At 36.3% G+C, this 20,112-nt stretch overlaps 1 protein-coding gene across 2 annotated transcripts in view; it reads left to right on the forward strand.

The window, feature by feature from the left end:
• prkceb (protein kinase C, epsilon b) overlaps positions 1-20,112 on the forward strand; it is a 170,082-nt gene that overhangs the window by 133,606 nt on the left and 16,364 nt on the right. For both annotated transcript variants that reach the window (XM_049481235.1, XM_049481236.1), the window contains exon 12: positions 17,156-17,294. In XM_049481235.1, the coding sequence (XP_049337192.1) occupies positions 17,156-17,294 (139 nt within the window). The remainder of the gene's footprint in view (positions 1-17,155; positions 17,295-20,112) is intronic.

Here is a 20,112-nt window from a genome sequence, read left to right on the forward strand (position 1 = left end):
ATTTTACTTAAACATGTACAGTACCTATAAATAGTAAAATCAGAGAAACTGATCAATTTAAACTGGCCCCTTAATTTTTTCCGGAGCTGTAAATCCATATGATTTACTATGCAGTCCTACGTGTCTCTATGTTTTGCAGCATATGTACAGTATAGCACAGAGTTTTGTGAGAGTCACATTTAATGTTTCGTATGTTCATAATGATTGTACAAGCAACACTGCACAGTAGATTAGTTCACCAACCTATTTATTCAGCTACATCATTATTTTTTTTACCAACATATGAGCTGTTTTGTTCTCTACAGTTTCTTTTACTGCCATTTTAAATAAGATTGTGTCTGTAGAAACTGCTTGGATATCTATTTAAAACAAAACAAAAAAAAAAAACAAAAGCTTGAGAACGTAAAAAAAAAAAGCCTTATCTGTTTAAACAATTAAACAATGAAGTAGTCTAAACATTTGCATACACCACACTGATCATTTAGATTTGTGGATGGTATGAAAAATAGAGTGCTAGTTTTGTGTATATATCCTTATTAAGCCATAGAGTTGGTTTGTTAATATCTCACATGTTTGGTCTTTAAACAAAACAAGAAAAAACTCACATAGTGTATAACAGATTTTATGGTATTGAATAGATTTTCATATATACATTACATTACAATATATTCTATTTTGTGAGTACAAAATTAAACATGTATATAAGCTATAAAAGGTGTAAAAAAAAAAAAATATATATATATATATATATATATATATATATATATATATATATATATATGATATTTAGTACAAAAAATTTGACCCACCTTAAATTCAGAGGGTTTTTTTTCAGTAAAGTTCTCCAAACTATGAAGAAAAACTTATGGAATTAGTGTTAAACAAACCAGAATATGTTTTATACTTTAGATTCTTGCAAGTATGGAAATAAAGAAAGATGGTCAATCAATTCAAAAATATATAAATATATAAATTATTCAAGAACTTTGAAAGTATCTTTAAGTTCAGTCGCAAAAAAACATTAAAAACCTTAAGATGAAACTGGCTCTCATCAGGAACGCCCCAGGAAAGGAAGACCAAGAGTTACCTCTGTTGCACAGGATATGTTCATCAGAGTTACCAGCCTCAGAAACCTTTTGGTTTGTTTAGCACTTTTTTCTTACAAGTTTACTACATGATTCCTTATGTGTTCCTTCATAGTCTGGATAACTTAAGTATTAATTTACAATGTAGAAAAAATACAAGCATTAAATGTGAAGGTGTGTCCAAACTACTACTAAAACTACATGTAATTAGACTGGATCAGTTATGCTGTCTTGCAGATCTGGTAGCATTGTGATTCGAACTGCGGAACACAACCTGATGGCAATGTAGCAAAACTACCTACACCACTTGGCAACCATGTAAAGCACCTGCTCCTGGAGGCACCCTGCCCTGCACATTTATTCATTTCTCTTTTTTCACCATATATAATTACTACTACTAATCAGCTCATTAACGAGCCCTTTCACTGTGACAGTGAGTGTGTTAAAGCAGGGAACCCATTAAAATGTGCAGATAGAAGCTGATTAAAAAACACTGACTTAAGTAGACGTGATGGTGATAGTAATGATGATTTATCGTCATATTACTGAGCCCTGTCAATGCCCCCTTTATCAAAACCATTACATCACTAATCAGGTCATTAGATCTATATCTGTTAATCCACAGGTCCACAGGTCATGTCCCCGTCCCTGCGGGCTGCGAGTGACCCTCGTAACCTCTCTGCACTCCCGCCCAGCCATTCTCTACCCGCTCTTACTGCTCTTTTGGGGCCTGAACAGGAAGAATCTCATTTGGAGTTGAATGTTGTTGTATTGAATTAAAACCACCTCCTCCCTGGTTTTCCTGAGTGCAGGCAGAGAGGGACGGCTAATGGGGGTTCTTAAAAAACTGGGGCACTGCAGATGAAAAGGTCAGAAGGTTTAATGTTTATAATTGCTGGCTTTATTGGTTTTGAGAGAATAGAATTACAGTTGTGTCATTGTCTCATTGTCCTGCAGTCACTACTCAGCCGATTCGCTCTGGCTCTGATTAAGGTTTGGTACACTCTGCTCTGCTGCTGTCTTCACTTTTAGAGGAAGGAAGCTGTGCAGGATTTGAACTGTTGTGTACTGGATGACTTTGCCTAATGCATTTATATGTATATTTATATTTATATAATGCATTTTAAATGCATAGACTTTGAGACCCCCCCTTCCAGCACTGTATTGTTAAAAAGATGTTGAAAAAACATGAAACTATGTTAAATTTGGGTTGAAAATGTCAATGAAAGGTGAAAGACATTTTTAAGTGTTTGAAAACACGTAAGAAACACTGCAAGACCTTACATAAATATTTTTTGAGCCATTTCAAAAAGACGTTTACTTTCAACCAAATCCATATGTACAAAATATGTCCTCACACAAACCTTTTTTAACCACCTAATAAAGAATTCTCTTCATTGTCTATTGAAGTTTTAAAAAATAGTTTCAGTGTAAGGCTCTGACATTGTAGTTCCTAACTTAGTATTTCCCTTTACTGTCAATGTACATGATTCTTTCCAAAACTACAATTCCCAGCATTCCCATCTGACAGTATCATGTGTTCAGACTCATCAGCCAATCGCATCTCTTTCTCACACACATCGTCCTCAGAATTCTAGAATTGTTTTCAACTGTTGTTCATTTCGCTTACGTTCCCATTTCAATCCACATTTCTCAAATACGATTTTTTGCTCAGATCGGATTTGGCTGTCTTGACGATTCATATTAACAAATGTAAGTGAGCTGTATCTGTGTGTAATGTGAACAAATCTGTCCATGAAACATTTCACATGCGCATATTAAATACGTGTATAAACGTCGCCTTTTTCACCAGCAACAAAAAACATTACATATGTGAGACAACAGGGAAATGGATGCGTTATCAGCTCATATGTGGAGCATCTTTTGCTCGAGTGGAGAGCAAACAGCTTGTCTGAAGTACATGCTCAGGTCGAGAAGGTGAAAAGCTGGCACGACTGCATTAAGAGATGTGTGGGTACGAGAGAGAAGCATGTAGCGCATTTGTAAAAGCAAAAAGACGAATGAATTCAGATTTGACCGTTCACATTTATGTCACATGTCCATGGATCGGATACGTATCTGATTTAGGACCACAAAAGAAAGTGACTCAAATCTGTTTTAAAAAAATGGATTTGGCGCATTCACACCTTCCATGTGTATATAGGCCGGTGTGTTTGTATTGTTTTTTGCGAAGTATCGCCACTGTTAATCCAGAGACATACTGAGCGCTCTTAGTATTTTGGTGTTTTGACCCTTTTTTCTTCGACATTTGGCTCAGGTTTTCTTTTGTCTCAAGATTTTAGCTATGATGCATCAGTTTATTCTCTTTCTGGTTTTGACCATCACCTGTATTATGACTACGCTCTCGCTTTTTGCCCTTAGTATTAAAGCCTCATCTACTTTTAACTGCAAGCATCTGGCTTCAGTCTTCATCACTACACTTAACCTTTTTTGAACCATATAGTGGTTTCTATAGAGTCTTTTTATCTCAAGCTCTTAATATGAAACCCTGCAGCCAGTGAATGAAAATGTGTGTTATTTTTTCCCAGCAGTGAAAACACGCTTTACCCAATGACATCATTTACTGAGGAAAAAAATGGTGTCATGTTAATTTTGGTTCACTGATAAAAATCAAGTTGTGCTTGATGTTTTCATCTCTGATTTCATGCCCTGTAACTTGGCTCCTCTGAATTCTACATAACCAACCCTTAAGGACTTTTCATTTCACTTTTGTTATGTTTTTCCCTTTAAAACTTTTCTTTGAGAGATCGTATTTCTCTGCCGTATAGAGCTGTTTGAGCTCTTAGAACTCCTCAGAGGAGCTGAGCTTTTCTCTGTAAGAGCTTAAAAGTAAAAGTATTCCCTTTAAGAAATCTCTCTTCCTCTCCTCAGGACAGCTAGATATCTATATCGTTTATTGAAAAATGCTTTTTATATTTTTTCATCAGATGAAGATAAACAGTTTTGTCGATATTCTTTGAATGTTAGACGAATTTTCCATTTCCATGACCTGTGTGGACATATGTTTGGAGAGAGGAAATTATTTCTAGCAAAAAAAAAATCTCTTAAACAAACACTCAAGAATCTTACGGACTGGTTTTTCAAAGAAGGAGTGAGCCTAGTCCTTTAGCCAGGTACACCAGCTGAACTTAAATCTGATTGCTGCCTTTTAAACATAAACATGCCCTTTCTAGTTCACGAGCTACAAAAATAGTAATTACTATGTAACAACTTAAAACTTACACTGACTTTACAGTAGGTGTGACATTTGCATTATTTTAACTGTAGTAGTTTAACACTAATATTAGTAGTGTCAATTGCTGAGTATTTCACGTTTTCACACAGTTTGTTTCTCGCCACTGTTTGGTTTGCTTTCACACAGGCATAAACACAAATGCACGAAAAGGCTTAATAATAATAAATGCACACCCCTGATTGGTCAGAGCTGTCTGGTGCAGGAGCAAGAAAGTAATTATAGCGTGAAGATTCTGTGTTTCAGTGCGAATATCTGCGCAGTGTGAAGCTGCTTTAACAAGTGCAGCGTAGATGTGAGCAGTGAATGCTGCATATACTGAGTGTGTAAACAGCATGGAGCAGCAGAGACAGCATTTGCTCATAGCAGTATATTATCTGGCTGATATATCAGATTAAACTGCGCTTTATTAGCAGTTAAGCTCAGTTAAAAAGAAGTATATTTGAAAGCTAGTTCGGCTTGAGACCAGATCACGTTCTCACCACAAGCGAACAATAAAAATCTGCGCATTGGGCAGGGGCGAAGTAGATTACGGCAGGAGTTGGGGTCAAATTTGGAGGCATAATTAGTAGTTTTAAAAAAATAATAACGTGTTACTGATTACAAAAATAATTGTGTGTGTTAATACATTAATGTTGACAGCCCTAATTAATATATATATATATATATGTATATGTTTGTATTTTTGTTCATATTGCTTGAGGGACAAGGGAAGGAGGGACAAGCTACAATATAAGGTAACACTTTACTTGTATGGTCCATTTGATGGCCTCTTTGATGCTCAACTATCATTCAACTACATGTCTATTAAATGCAAATGAACTAAAAGGTGAAAGTAAATGATTCTCTGTTGAATAAAACCCTACATTCAACTCTAATCCAAACGCTTATCTTAATATTTTAGGATTGCATTTAGGGTTAGATTTTAGGCTTAGGTTAAGGTTAGGGTAAGGGTTAAGTGTAGGGTTTGATTTTATGGTTAATTAAGGGTTAATGTTAGGGTTAGGTGTTGGGTTAGGTTCTATTTTGAATAATTAACATTCAACATAGGGTTAAGTTTAATTTAATGGACATTCAATTCAGTGTTAGTTGAATGTCAGTTGAGCATCAACAAGGGCATAGAGAGTAAAGTGTTACCCAATATAATAAAACATATATTTTTTAAACCTTAATAACCTAAAACAAAAAATTACTTTTACATTGTACAGGGATTTGTAATAATGTTTTAGTTAGCAATTGCTGCACTAGCATTTGATAATATTTTTGTTGATAAATTTCCATTATATTGTGCAGAGACTCTGTTTAACTCAAAACCTCAAAATTAAAAACAACATCATACAGGGATAAAACACAACAGTTTTACCATTTAGTCGATATTATGAGATTAATACATCCTTTTCATGTTGGAAAAGGTTTTTGATGTGCTACAGGAGGGAAAATATTTCAATTTATGCAACAGTAATTTATCTCTCGGTACCTTTACACAGTACTAGCTAAGATGTTAAGTTTTACAGTAACTAGAGTTAATAAGTGGTTTAAAAGAAACTTGCATTTAACTGGTGCAACTGGTGCTGGACTACTTTCTTTCTAAAGGTAGATTTTCCATTCAAATAGAATTGTAGTCCGCAAATAGACATATACCCTGTCTGGGAAACCAGCATTTTATCATTTTATAAATGAAAAAGCTGTGAAATTAGCCAAACTTTCATTTGGTGCTCACAAAAGAATAATGCACATTTACATAAACATCAAACAGTTACACAGTTATACAGTGAAAGCATCAAAGATTAAATAAAAAGCATAAAATTCACAAGCTTCACAACTATACTTTCGGACTGATTTCCCAGACAGGGAATAAGTGTAATAGTGGACCACTTTTCCGGTTATTTCAGATGATGCTGTGTATAGTCCAGGAGTAGGCAAATTCCCTATCTGGGAAAGCAGGTCTTTAGGATTTAAATGGAGCATAATCTTTTTTATTCAGGCATGTTTCTGTTGGATAAGCAGGGGCCATATGATGGTGATTCTGACAACACTGTGATTGCCTGATTCAGAACACTCATTCAGACAATATCCACTCAGATACAGTGCGCTGTTTAGTCTGCAGCAGTAAGAGATCTGATTCCCTTCGCTCAGAAAGAGACTTAAATGTATCTGAGCACCAACATCCTGAGCAAACAAAAAATATTCAGAGCAGCCAAAAACACAGGTATAGATTCAAATGTAGTGTTGCTATCTTGCTGAATGTATCACATTTTTGAAGAAGAAGATAGAAGGAAATGATAAAGAAAAATCTTAACTTTCAATAGAAGTCTAGTTCGTATGAAAAGATTTGAAGCATTTCTATTGGTTCATTCATCTGAAACAATGGGGAAAAATTCACTCTGTGTCAAAAACAAAATATATAAAAAACGAAATACAAGAATATTGAATGAAAACATTTCTATATATGTTTTATTTAGGCCAATTTCCATGTAAATTCCTTCATTTTTCATTTTGTTCAACAATGATACCAAACACGAACTCTAATGCAGCCAAGATCTAAACAATTTTTCCACAGACAGCTGATGGAAGTTCTATTCTCGACTGTAGCGTTTTGGATGGATGCCATCTCCCTACTCGAACACACCTCATGTCCTTATGAGCCTTCATTTACTGTAAGGGTCATTGCCTTAACGTTCGACCAGTGAATGGAAACTGGACAGGATGTATTCCAACCAGTATGAATGGCTCATTGTGTGATATGAGAATAACACACATAAACACAAACACTGCTAGCTATTCATACCCTATTGCTGTAATGTGCTTCCAGGATTGATCCCCTTTCTGTGGGAATGAAGCAAACCTCCTTAAGAGCGAAGCATGCTGGGAGTTTGGGGAGCTAGAGGGCCTCTCTAATCGGCCTCAGCTGCCCTGCACTCAGGCTCGAAGTGAGGAGAAAGTGAGAAGGGGCCTTTTGTGAGCCAAAAAAAATATATTTTGCAAATTAAATCAAATGGAAAAATCCAATCCTATTTGTCTTTAATCCCTACCCTTTGTTTTCGAGTGCAAGGTTCCCTCTAAGAACAGAGTTACAAAGGGAAAGGGGTGAAATCCTCCCCCTAAGAATTGGGACAACCCTTCAAGAACCTGATAGAGATATAACATAGCTATAATAGTGGAGCGCTAAAGTTCAGCAACCTAGCTGACTAGCCGCTGTTTAACTAGTTAACTTTAGGGCATTATATGTCTTCAGAAAAGGGGCAGGTGGTGCAGCAATTAAATAGTATTGTTCATTCCTTAATTCCTCTGTGATGGGAAACTAAAATTAGCTTTTATTAGTTTTTTTTATTTAATTCCATCTTAAATTCTGCAGCCTCTGCTATCTGTTGAATTATTTAAGGTGGAATGGAAAACAAACAAGATATATAATCTTTTTGCATATAATTCGTACTACAATGCAAAAAATCATTAAATGATTCATGAAAACGACAGGAATTTCATTACATAAAGAGCAAAGTGCAAGACTTATCTAAACACCTGTGACCTACTGTGACTGTTACTACTGTAAAAAGAACCACGAACCACATCCAACAGGATTAACTGTGGACGAAAGAGGAAGCTGTCTGAAAGGGATGTTTAGGTGCTAACCCGGATTGTATCCAAAAAACATAAATCACGGCTGCCCAAATCACGGCAGAATTCAATCTTTCTACAATAGTTGATAGAACTACACGGGCAAGAGATTACTTTTGGGAAACCCCTTATAACTTTACTGTGCAAAACAGATGCCTTATGTTAACCATGTTAAGTGAATTTTAGAATAAATAAGACAGGGACATCTTTACCATCACAACTTTTTTTGGAATGTGCTGGCTTCCTGAAATGCCAGAATATTGTGGGTTCTAATTGTCTGCAATGAAATAAAACTCAAAATATATGTAGTTATCTCTGGGAATGCTTAGAAAATATGGAACTCCTGACTTAAAGGAGAGTTTGGTCAGGGTTTTACAGCAGTGATATGTACAGTGGTGCCTAAAAGCTTCTAAAATGTTTAGAATTGTCTATTTTTCTGCATAAATGTGACCTAGGGCATCATCAGCTTTGCCCACTACAGGGGTTGGACAATGAAACTGAAACACCTGGTTTTAGACCACAATAATATATTGTGGTGACGGACAGTTCTGGTGGAAAAAGGAGAGTTGAGGTGCAGATTGAATTCTGCCACGATTTGATCAACCGTGGTTTTGTGTTTTTTGGATACAATCCGGGTTAGCACCCAAACATCCCTTTCAGACAGCTTCCTCTTGCATCCACAGTTAATCCTGTTGAATGTGGTTCGTCCTTCTTGGTGGTATGCTGACATTACCCTGGATACCGTGGCTCTTGATACATCACAAAGACTTGATGTCTTGGTCAGAGGTGCGCCAGCAAGACGTGCACCAACAATTTGTCCTCTTTTGAACTCTGGTATGTCACCCATAAAGTTGTGTGCATTGCAATATTTTGAGCAAAACTGTGCTCTTACCCTGCTAATTGAACCTTCACACCCTGCTCTTACTGGTGCAATGTGTAATTAATGAAGACTGGCCACCAGGCTGCTCCAATTTAGCCATGAAACCTCCCACACTAAAATGACAGGTGTTTCAGTTTTATTGTCCAACCCCTGTAAGTACTAAAACTAGATAAAGAGATCCCAGTGAAACAAATTAGACAAAATATATTATACTTGGTCATTTATTAAGGAAAATAATTTAATATTATTTAGTTGTGAGTGACAATAATATACTTTCAGTATCTGGTGCATCTAAAAGATACGTTTTTGTTTTTTAGATAAGAATATGTTTCTTATACTGGAATGTGGTGTTTTCCCTTCCCCAAAATAACACTTTTCATTTGAACCAAGAAGTTCTATTGTGGTCTCGACTGTGGTCTTCTTCCAGTAGCCTTCTGGCTTGTCCATGTGATCTTTAGCAAACTGCATGCGTGCAGTAACGTTCTTTTTTCGGGAAACAGTGACTTTCTCTTTGCAATCTTTGTTTTTCAGTGTTCTTGTGACGGTGGACTCATGAACATTAACATAAGCCAATATGAGAGAGAGGCCTTCAGTTGCTTAGAAGTTCCCCTGGGGTCTTTTGTGACCTCACCTAACTATTACGCTCCTTGCTACTAGAGTGATCTTTGTTGGTCGACCACTCCTGGGAACGATAACAGTGGTCTTGATTTTCCTATTTTTTTAAACAGTCTTGGATTGTGGATTGATGGAGTCCAAACTCTATAGAGATGGTTTGCATCCTTTTCCAGCTTGATGAGCATCAGCATTTTTTTTCTGAGGTGCTCAGAGATCTCCTTTGTTCGTGCCATGATACACTTCCACATACATGTGTTGTGAAGAGCAAAACTCTCAGTAAAATCGACTTTCGATGTAGTAAAACATGATAAAAAGTACTTGCCTTTGATGAATAGCACACCTCCGTTCTCCCACAGCAATCCGAGATCCAGAAATCTTAACAGTTTGTCCAAACTCTACATAGACTCCGCATAGCGTAGCAGTCGGTACCAGGAGTAATGGCGGTCCTGGGTGCTGAAGCTAGCATTATGGGATGTAAGCAGCATTTTTAATAAGGTTCTTATGCACTTTTTAAGTTATTAATGCCTCGTTTTAAATGTCAGGGCTCTCTGGTTTCTAGCAAGGAGGTGTGGAACTACTTTGAGCTGGATAACGCTGGAAAAAGCAAATTATCTGGGCAAACTATGCCCTGTGTCACCCAGTCTTAAGGTTTTTGGACAAACTGTTAAAAATTCTGGATCTTGGAATGCTGTGGGAAAAGGGAGGTGTGCTATTAATCAAAGGTAAGTGCTTTTTATCATGTTTTACTACACCAAAAGTCCATTTTACACCAGAGTTCTCCTTTAAAGTAAACCGGGTGCACACCCATTCACACCTGATTATCGTCCCATTGCTTGAAAAAAAGCACCTCTAATTTCACTTTTAAACTAACTGCTAATTCTAGAGGTTCACGTACAAATATAAAATATAGTGTATCCTTTTCCTTTAAAAAATAATTGAAAAGGTATATGTTTTTGTATAATTTGTTTAACTGGGTTCTCTTTCTCTACTTTTAGGACTGCATATTTTTATGCAGAAATATAGAACATTCTAAACATTCTAAAGGGTTCACACACCTTCAAGCACCACTGCACATTCTTTGTACGTCTCACGCTCAGACAGGATGATAGCACGTGAATGCTGTGCAAATTCTGAGCACACGGGTGCTCAAAATGCACAAACAAGTGAAAAAACAAACAGTAGCTCTTACTTTATGTTCGTTTTTAACCGCTTCAGTGAAAAACATACAGACCACACCTGTTTTCTGAACTGCAAAAATTGTAACAGAAATAGTGAAAGCTGGAGAGCAGTTTGCGTGCGAGTTGAACTGAGTGTGGTAGAGCAGCATTTTTCCTCATGTTAACTCATCCTACCTCTCTGCGACCTCAATGACACCGTACACATCTAGGACACAGTAAGAAAAAACCCACAGCAGTGCGCTATTCTCCTCCCCCGCAGGACAAGGTGTGTTTGGGGGACAGTGAAGGTCTGAACTGCTTCACAGAGCATGCCTGAGCTCGCAGGCCTGCAGACTCTCAGTGGTCTGTGTTTCACCGTGCATTCAGACCATCGAAAGCAGAAGAGAGAGAGAAAGAGAAAGAGAGAGGGCAAGCCGGGCCACAGACACACCTTCTTTCCTTTTATGCCCCCATCCCTCTCTATCCACTGAATCATCTTTCTCCCTATTGTGACTGGCAAAAGTAACTCCTGGCAGGACATCCTGCAGACACAGGTCAGCGAGTGTACAGCACCGCTGTTTATTACACACAATAGCTGTTAAACATCTCCAAAACAGTGTTGTTTTAGACATCCAAGGTTTGAGACTGTGATTTAAATTTGTTTTTTGGCCTTAAATGTAAAAAAGCTCTTGTTTGATGTTTGACTGTTTTGGTTCCCATAGCTTGGAAATTCTCAGGAAATCTGAAAATGAAGGACAGTTTCTAAACTGTTCCCTTTATAATAAATCAGCCCGGTCAGAATTTGAGCTGAAAGAGTTTATCCTGACAGTTAAATCTGCTCTATGTTCTCACATAGCGTGCCACTCGTCCCGTTCCACTCAGAGACACGTGCATGCGTTTAAGCACATACATTTACATACATACATCTGTCTATACCAATGCTATGGTATGTATAAGAAACAAATAAAATAAGCAAAATAATTAAAAGCAACGTATAATATACATCTCTATATTTTGTACCTTGAAAACTTTTGAAAATTCTGAGTTTTATTTTTAAAAATATTACAAAACAAAATTAAATAGATTTTATATTTTTATATTTTATGCAAAGAAAGATATTTCGAATTTTTTTGAAAGATGTGTTTGTGATTTTTTTTTATTCATGTAGTTGTTTGTATGCATTTTAAGACATTTTATTTAAAAGTAATAAATAAAGTATTACACATACCTCATCTTTTAATCAAAAAACAAATTAAAGGACAAAAGTCAAAAGTATATGAATCCAATGGCAATAAACAATGTATAGTAAATATATGTATATCTCTAAATTTTTTTGTAGTTTGTTTTGTTTGTTTAAATTAATTTTTATGGACAACTAATGAAAATTAAATGCATAAGGTTGTTTTAAAGAATACAAATTACAACAAAACTTAAATAAATTGTATGCTTTTATTTTATTTAACATGTGAATAAGTAGTTTTAGTTTTGTTTTTCTTTTCTGTAAAAAACATTTGTGTTTTTTTATATTTTATGTTTTATGTATAATGTGTTTTCATTATAATGTAGGTGATTTTTATGTATTTTTAGACATTTTATTTAAAAATAATGACTTATACATTAAATCTTAATTGAAAATTAAATAAAACTAAAAACAACTAAAAAAAAAGTCAAAATGTTTTGTAGTTATATATATTTTTAGGATAGGAAGAATTGTATATTTTTGGAGTTTCTTAATATATTGAATTGACAAAAATATATTTTGATGTTTTATGTTATGTTTTATATATTTATGTTTTATTAGACTTTTTTAATTATAGTAATTCAAATTGTTTTAATACATTTTAATGTTATAATATATGTTTTAGTATTAATGCTAAACCAGTAATACTAAACATACAGTACATTGTCCTCATGCTTAGAGAGGACGCAGTTTTAGTAATCTGTGAGGTCACTGATATGTTGTCCACTATAAGAAGTGTAAAATATTTGATTGGTCTATTGACAGTGATTAAATTATGAAGAATAAAAGCCTGGAGATCTGTAATTACTGTACAAATACTTCCATGATTAGTTGAGTGGTTGTGGAATGGAATTAGGAGGAGTAATTCTATCTGCCAGAAGATTACATCAATCCTTCTTCCATAATCTAACAATTATCAGATAACATGATACAGCATATTTGGAAAATATCATGATTAGGAATTTTACCAATTGCCCTGATTGAAAGATGTCTTGGTGAAATATGATAAAATATTAAAGGTGAGATCTTCATAATGTACATGTGTGTTTATGAGAGAGAGACTGACAGAGAGAAATGGTGAGAGTTCAGTCAGCGGACTGTGCGGTGCTGCAGAAGGGTGGAGCATTAGCTGTGTTAGAGGGTACTATGGACGTAATGGAAAAATCACCCCTCAAGATTAACATGGAGCACAGGAAATGCTCTCTCTTGTGCCTAATTCTCTCTCTCTAGCTCTCTCTCTCTCTCTCTCTCTCTCTCTCTCTCTCTGTATTTTCTTTTCATAATTGCTGAACTGGAATTCTTCATTTCTGATTTTTTTTATAAGAAAAACACACTAACACACACAAACACACACACACACAAAGCGCTCTGCTATCAGACAAAACCTAGTGTCTTCATGTTTGTGGTTTAAAGTGAATCTCTGAGTCCTCTTTTACATTGTTTCAAAATGTATTGGTGATTGGACCAATAGAAATGCTTTAAAATTGCTAGAATAAAATCTTTTAGCATCAACACTAAACACTGACATGGCAAATGTCATGGCACAGGAACTAGTATAATGTCCCATGACTTTTGCCATGTCCAATGTAAGCTGGAGAACACTGCACTGACCTGCAGGGTATGCATGTAAGCTTCTCATGAGAGTCGCTTCTCTGTTTGCATGGACAATTCCACTGACACTGTGTATTTTGAGGAATGTTAAAGGAGAACTCTGGTGTAAAATGAACTTTTTGTGCAGTAAAACATGATAAAAAGTCTTTACCTTTGATGAATAGCACACCTCCGCCCTCCCACAGTGTTCGGAGATCCAGAAATTTTAACAGTTTTTCCAAACACCCTTCAGACTGGGTGACACGGGGCATAATTTTGTTATGTCTTAGGTTTAAAACAGTACTTCAAATGAGCCATATTGTTTAAAGGGGCACAATTGTTGTCTCCAATTTTGTTTTGCGCTCAGGAAAAGCTAAAGCTGTGTTCATGCACAAAAAAAAAATGTTTTGCACATCATTACTTATTGTAACTTTATTGTGTTCTATTGAAATATAAAACTAAAGTCCTCATATGTGGACATAATTGTTCTCAGACACTACATCATGTAAAAAGATCATTCTTTATTTCTACACTATTCAGGTGCCAATTAGCCCAAATAGCAAAGATAAATAAAAAAATGCATGCTATGCAAGAGTTTGGGTCTTAGGAGGATAAGGACAAATCAGGTGTCAAGCAACTAAGTACAAATACATTACTTAAATTTACTTAAGTAGAAATTTTCATGCAATTATCTGTATTTTTATACCCCTTACATTTAGCCTTGCTACTCTTGTTTCCTTTTAGCTTGTTTTCAATAAAAAAAAAATCCAGATAATTCTCTCCATCCAGATAGAGTGAATCTGATTGTGGGTGGATATAGAGAAGTATAAACGTATATCATTCCGTCACCCTATTGGTTTATGCACGATCCACCACACCTGCACGCGTCACACCCCCCACACTCCAGCAAAAATATAGCAGACGTATGTAGCCTAGTATGAAGATGATCCGTGTAGAGAAATAAGAAAAATCAAGCTCTCTTATGATAAATGTCCCAAACAAGCTTCTTATATATTTATTTAAATTTTACTTAAATGCATCCATTTCCATTGGTCGAATATGCAGCTAAAACAGGGAGATTAGTGCCTCCCAAACTTTTTAACAGTATGGATTTTAGAAAAATGTGTTTCGGGGAGGGTGGGGGTGGTGTACTATAGGTTCCTGTGGTGTGACCTAAGCTTTTGTCTTTAAAAGCATTTTTTCCCCTTATATTACTTTGACTTTTATACTTTAAATAGTTTTAAAAGCAGTATTTTTTACACTTTTACTTAACGAGTAAAAAGCTTGAGTTGATACTTTAACTTGTACAGAAGTATTTAAAACTCTAGTATACATAATTCTGCCTCAGAAATAAATGCCAATACTTTTGCAACTTTTGATAAGCAGACTAATTTAAATCTGTTCTATGTGAAAATCTGTTTGAGGGACGTGACTGGAAGGGGGCAGGTGAGGAGATAGAGAGAGCGGGATGGTGGAGTGAGAGAGACAGAGAGAGATTTTGATACGAAGAACGTGTGGAACATCCTGCATGGCAGCAGAACATAAGGGCTGAATACAATGCAGAGCACTGGGTCACGTCTCCAGAATTTTCACAGGGAGTGTGTGTGTGTATGTGTGTGTGTTTTTGCCAGCTTGTGGGCCGCTACCACACACATTTGCTTCCTTCCAGCCCATCAGTCTTAGCTTTCCCCGCAGACTGTTTCTGGTGCACTTGCCTCGGCTCCATTCTGCTTCAGTCTGGGTCATTCTTTCCACCAGACTGAACAAACCCAGCAAACCTGCAGAGGAACCACAGTGCAGAACCAGATTCAGCCTTAATGTGCTCTTCACCAGGCTGCCTGTTTTTTGGTATAACCCAATTGGAACAGTTATATAAGGAACTGCAGACAAACACACACACACACACACACAAACACACACACAAACACACACACACACATGCTCTCTTTTTTTAAAAGGGTACGTTTGCTAAAAACACCTTTGACTGAATGACATTCTGAGATGTTGACATTCTTCTTGCAATCAACCATCAAACTCCGACCCAACTAGTTTCATCCCAGCTCTCGTCCTCTTTCATCAGGGGCACCTTATCAGCCCAGGCCTCCTCTCTCTCTCTCTCTCTCTCTCTCTCTCTCTCTCTCTCTTTCTCTTTCTCGCTCTCGCTCTCGCTCACCCCACCAGGTTTAGCAACCTCACACACTCAGTAGAAGACAAAGCCATTGCTGTGCCTATAAGTGGAGCCTCTATGTGTATCTGGAGCTGTGGTTAGGACTGTGGTCTGCAGTTGTGGTTAAGAGTGTGTTGGTTTTACACTTAAACTGTGGCATCTCTGACAAAAACCTCACATCTCTGATGTACCCTAATTTTTTCCTGTACTGCAGACAGATCAAACCAAAACAAATTTATATGTATAATACTTTTTACAGATCAAATTTAACTCAGATTGTTCATGTCTCCTTGCCATCCTCTAAGGTAACACCTCAGGATCACTTTACATACTGCTCTCTCATGACTTTTGACATATCAGTGTATAATATTTTGGAGCATTTGTATTTGGTCCATGAAATTTAAAGAAGAACTGCCAGATTCACATTCACAAGTCAAAAAATGAAAAATGTTATATTCATTAAAAAAACAACAATAATAATGAACCATTAATATGTTTTTAAAGATTTCAAAATACTTTAAAACTAAAAAATATTTTAAAGACAAATTAAGAAATGCAAACACAGCTTTTAAAGGAGAACTCTGGTGAAAAATTGACTTTTGGTGAGGTAAAACATGATAAAAAATACTTGGAAATAAGTGGGCAAATTATGCCCCGTGTCACCCATTCTGAAACTTCTGGATCTCAAAACGCTGTGGGAGAACTGAGGTGTGCCATTAAACAAAGGTTTTATCATGTTTTACTACATCAAAAGTCAATTTTACACCGGAGTTCTCCTTTTACTCAATAATAAACAGAATAAAGAATAAAATAACATTGCTGTTCCCTTAAATTAGCTACTGGTATACTTTTACAGCGTGAATGCACAGGTCAGTATCCTCTACTGAAACACAAAGCCCCTCACTGTTAAGATATAAATGCGCCAAAGTCGTTTCATGTTAAGCCCCAAAACACACCCATGATTAATTAAGAGAATTAGTTAATGCCTTTTGCGCATTTTGAGCTGTGCAAGGTGTATTTTTTGCGCCCTCTCGATACCAAAGGCACACCGATGCACCCTAAATCCAGCTGCGTGATACACAATTGACCGGTGCGCTATAGCTCGCTAAAATAGGGCCCTAAAAGGTTGCAAATGTGGAATATGAACTTAAATATATGCTCAAACTTTCACTCATATAGACATTTTCCACTATGATGTAAAAAGAATTAAGCTAAGGTTAATTATTTTACTATGCCAGTGTGCCATGGAAAAATATCTTATTCGCTGCAGAGTGGAATAACTGTAGCCTGATGTCACTTTAAGACAGAATCTGTGGCCCACTCTGATGCTGCTTATCGTCGGAGGCTGACGCTGACACAGCGTTCTTTCTGTTGTGTACAGTTTTTAGTAGGCTCTGTTCTAAAAGCACAGGAACTGTTTGGTCTAAAAGTACAATGATCTTGGTTCAGCCTGAAATTCTACGTCATTGACAATGTTCTCCCTCCCTCCCTCTCTCTCTCTCTCTCTCTCTCTCTCTCTCTCTCTGTCTGTCTCTCTCTCTCTCTCTCTGCAGAGACCTCAAGCTGGACAACATCCTGTTAGACGCAGAGGGTCATTGTAAGCTGGCTGATTTCGGCATGTGCAAAGAGGGCATTCTAGATGGCATCACCACCACCACTTTCTGCGGCACACCCGACTATATCGCACCTGAGGTAGAACATTTAGAAAAGATCTTGTCCACAGTGAGAGAGAGAGAGAGCACGACAAGAAACAATCCTCCTTACACTCTTAGTGATGTGGCCTGCTGAGTGTTTGTAGTAAAGATGCACTGGTGGACGATATGGCAAATAATGTAACATCACAGTCAGGACTATATCAGTATTAGAATCAGTTAAATTGGTTTTATTTGAATCTATGTTTAAATTGTCCTATTTTTGTGTTCCACATCCAGTATACCAGTATATCTAAATGAAAAAAGCAGTTTGATTCTAATCATTTCAGTATGTCATATGCAAATTTTTGGGTAACCCTGGTGGAAATTACTGAAAACTATTTACTAAATACAATTTAGAACATTATGACATATTCCTGTCCCAAAATAGTTGGGACTGGACAACAAAAGGCTGGAAAAATAAGTGTTGCTAATAAAAAAACAGAAGCAAAGATTAGCAGACGTTCACAAATCTGTCAAAAAAATCTGTCTAAAAATTATGCGGAATTAAATTGTGAAGATTTGAATATCCCACCACCTACAGTACATAATGCCATTATAAGATTTAGAAAGCACTGTTGAGCAGCTACAGGTGCATCTCAAAAAAATAGAATATGACTAAATTTTACTTTATTTTAAGTAATTCAGTTCAAAATGTAAAACGCATATATTATATAGATGTATTACACACACAGAGTGATCTATTTTAAGCATTTATTTATTTATTTGGCTTAAAGCCAATGAAAACCCAAGAATAAGTATCTCAGAAAATTAGAATATTATATAAGACCAATTGGTACTTTTGACAGTGTGGTCAGTGTGCCAAGTTCTGCTGGAAAATGAAATCTGCATCTCTATAAAAGTTGTCAGCAAAGGGAAGCATGAAGTGCTGTAAGATATCTGGGAAAAAATTGTGCTGACTTTGGACTTGATAGAACACAGTGGACCAACACCAGCAGATGACATGTCTCTCCAAACCATCACTGATTGTAGAAACTTCACACTAGACCTCGAGCAGCTTGGTCTGCGTGTCTCTCCATTCTTCCTCCAGACTCTGCTCCCTTGATTTACAAATGAAATGTAAAATTTACTGATGATCAGTGATGGTTTGGAGAGACATGTCATCTGCTGGTGTTGATCCACTGTGCATCAGAGCTAGCAGCGGGGGTTGTGGTTGCGTTGCCCACGGGACTCACCCGCATATGCACAATGCTGGGGTGTGCGCGCATCCGAACTCCACACCTACGACTCATTCGATCGGTATGTCCTGCTGACCATGCGGTGCAAGTTCTTAACATTCAGAAATCCTTACAATCAAACTGGGATGTTTAAATAAAGTAAAAAAAATCCTCTGTTCAATTTATTATGCATTCTTTATTCCAGCACCCTATGTTGGCTTTATTTATATTTATTTATAAATATACTAGTATATTAATTAACACCATTAAAATTAATATGATTGCATTTTACATTTCTTACATTCATTCTTTTATTTACATTTAAATATCCACTATAAAAACTTGCGTCTTTAGAAGAAAAAGTGTGATTAATCGCAGTTAACCACAGAACACTGTTGTGATTAATCTTTGTAATACATTTTTTTTAATCGCATGACACCACTAATTTATATAGTATATTTATATAACTTTCTACACAGTGCAGTGAACCAGTTTACTGCACATGACAAACTGATTAAACCATCTGTTTATGGAAGAAGAAAAAGCCTCTAGTACAAAACTCTACATGAATTCTCAATTCCTTCAATCCTTTCACTAATGTGTCTAAGACATACAAATCAAGCAACCCACCAGTAGTCATAAACAGCACTTCTTTACAAATAAGCCTCCTAATAAATCCCAGAACCATGTGCTGAAGGCATTGACCAACCTCAGATTTTCCCCATCAGTCTTCTGTGTTTTCAGTCTTCAGTTCTGATTCTGAGTCACGGTTCACAGGGCCTGCCAGATCACAGGCCTTTCTCTGGAAAACACATCATAACATGCCATTTCTGCTAATCACAGCTGCAGCATCGTAAACAAAGTATCCGTCAAAACCCTCTCCGCTCATCGTTTCTGTCGTGATCATGCAGTTCAAATCAAATCCAGTGATTAAGATAGGTACAGTATTTGCCTGACAGCTCAGATCAGATTTCATACCATGTTTTAGTTTAAGTTTTCTGTCACGAATGTTTGCTTTCATGTGCACACTGTTAAACAATGCAACCTAATCAGTCTGCAAAAGTGCATTATTGACAAAGTACAGCATTATTGTGTGTTGACATGGGCGGTGTAGCCTTGTTTTAGCATTATCATGATATATTACTTTATGATACACCTCTCTATGGCCAGTGCTGGAGGAACACTGACCTAATCTATGCTTTATTACAAAGGGAACGTGACTAAAGATAATACGAATCCAAAAAGATAGCACAAGTTAGAAAGAGAAAAAACTTTTATTTTGTTTTAAATGCTGTCAGTGTATTACATTTGGAATAAAAATAGTAGAGCACAACGTGTGGTGCTGCCTATGGCTGCTTATTGACTATTCTAACTTCACAAAGATATAAAAAAATAGCCTAATGTGATATAAGCTTACCATGTAAATACCTATATGGTAACCAAGATTGAATGTAGTATTTCATGCACTTTTTATACACAGTTCCTGATTATTTTTGGGGGAAAAAAAACGATTGGAAAAATTAATTAAACTTATTTTATGTGCCACTTTTTTTTCTTTTTTTTTACAAAAAAAATGTATAGTAAGCAGATAGGCAGGTTGTGCATTTAAATGTGCAGATGTGAGGATTTGAAATTGTGCTC

This window comes from Astyanax mexicanus, chromosome 7 (assembly GCF_023375975.1).
Source record: "Astyanax mexicanus isolate ESR-SI-001 chromosome 7, AstMex3_surface, whole genome shotgun sequence".
NCBI classification, from domain to species: Eukaryota; Metazoa; Chordata; class Actinopteri; order Characiformes; family Acestrorhamphidae; genus Astyanax; species Astyanax mexicanus.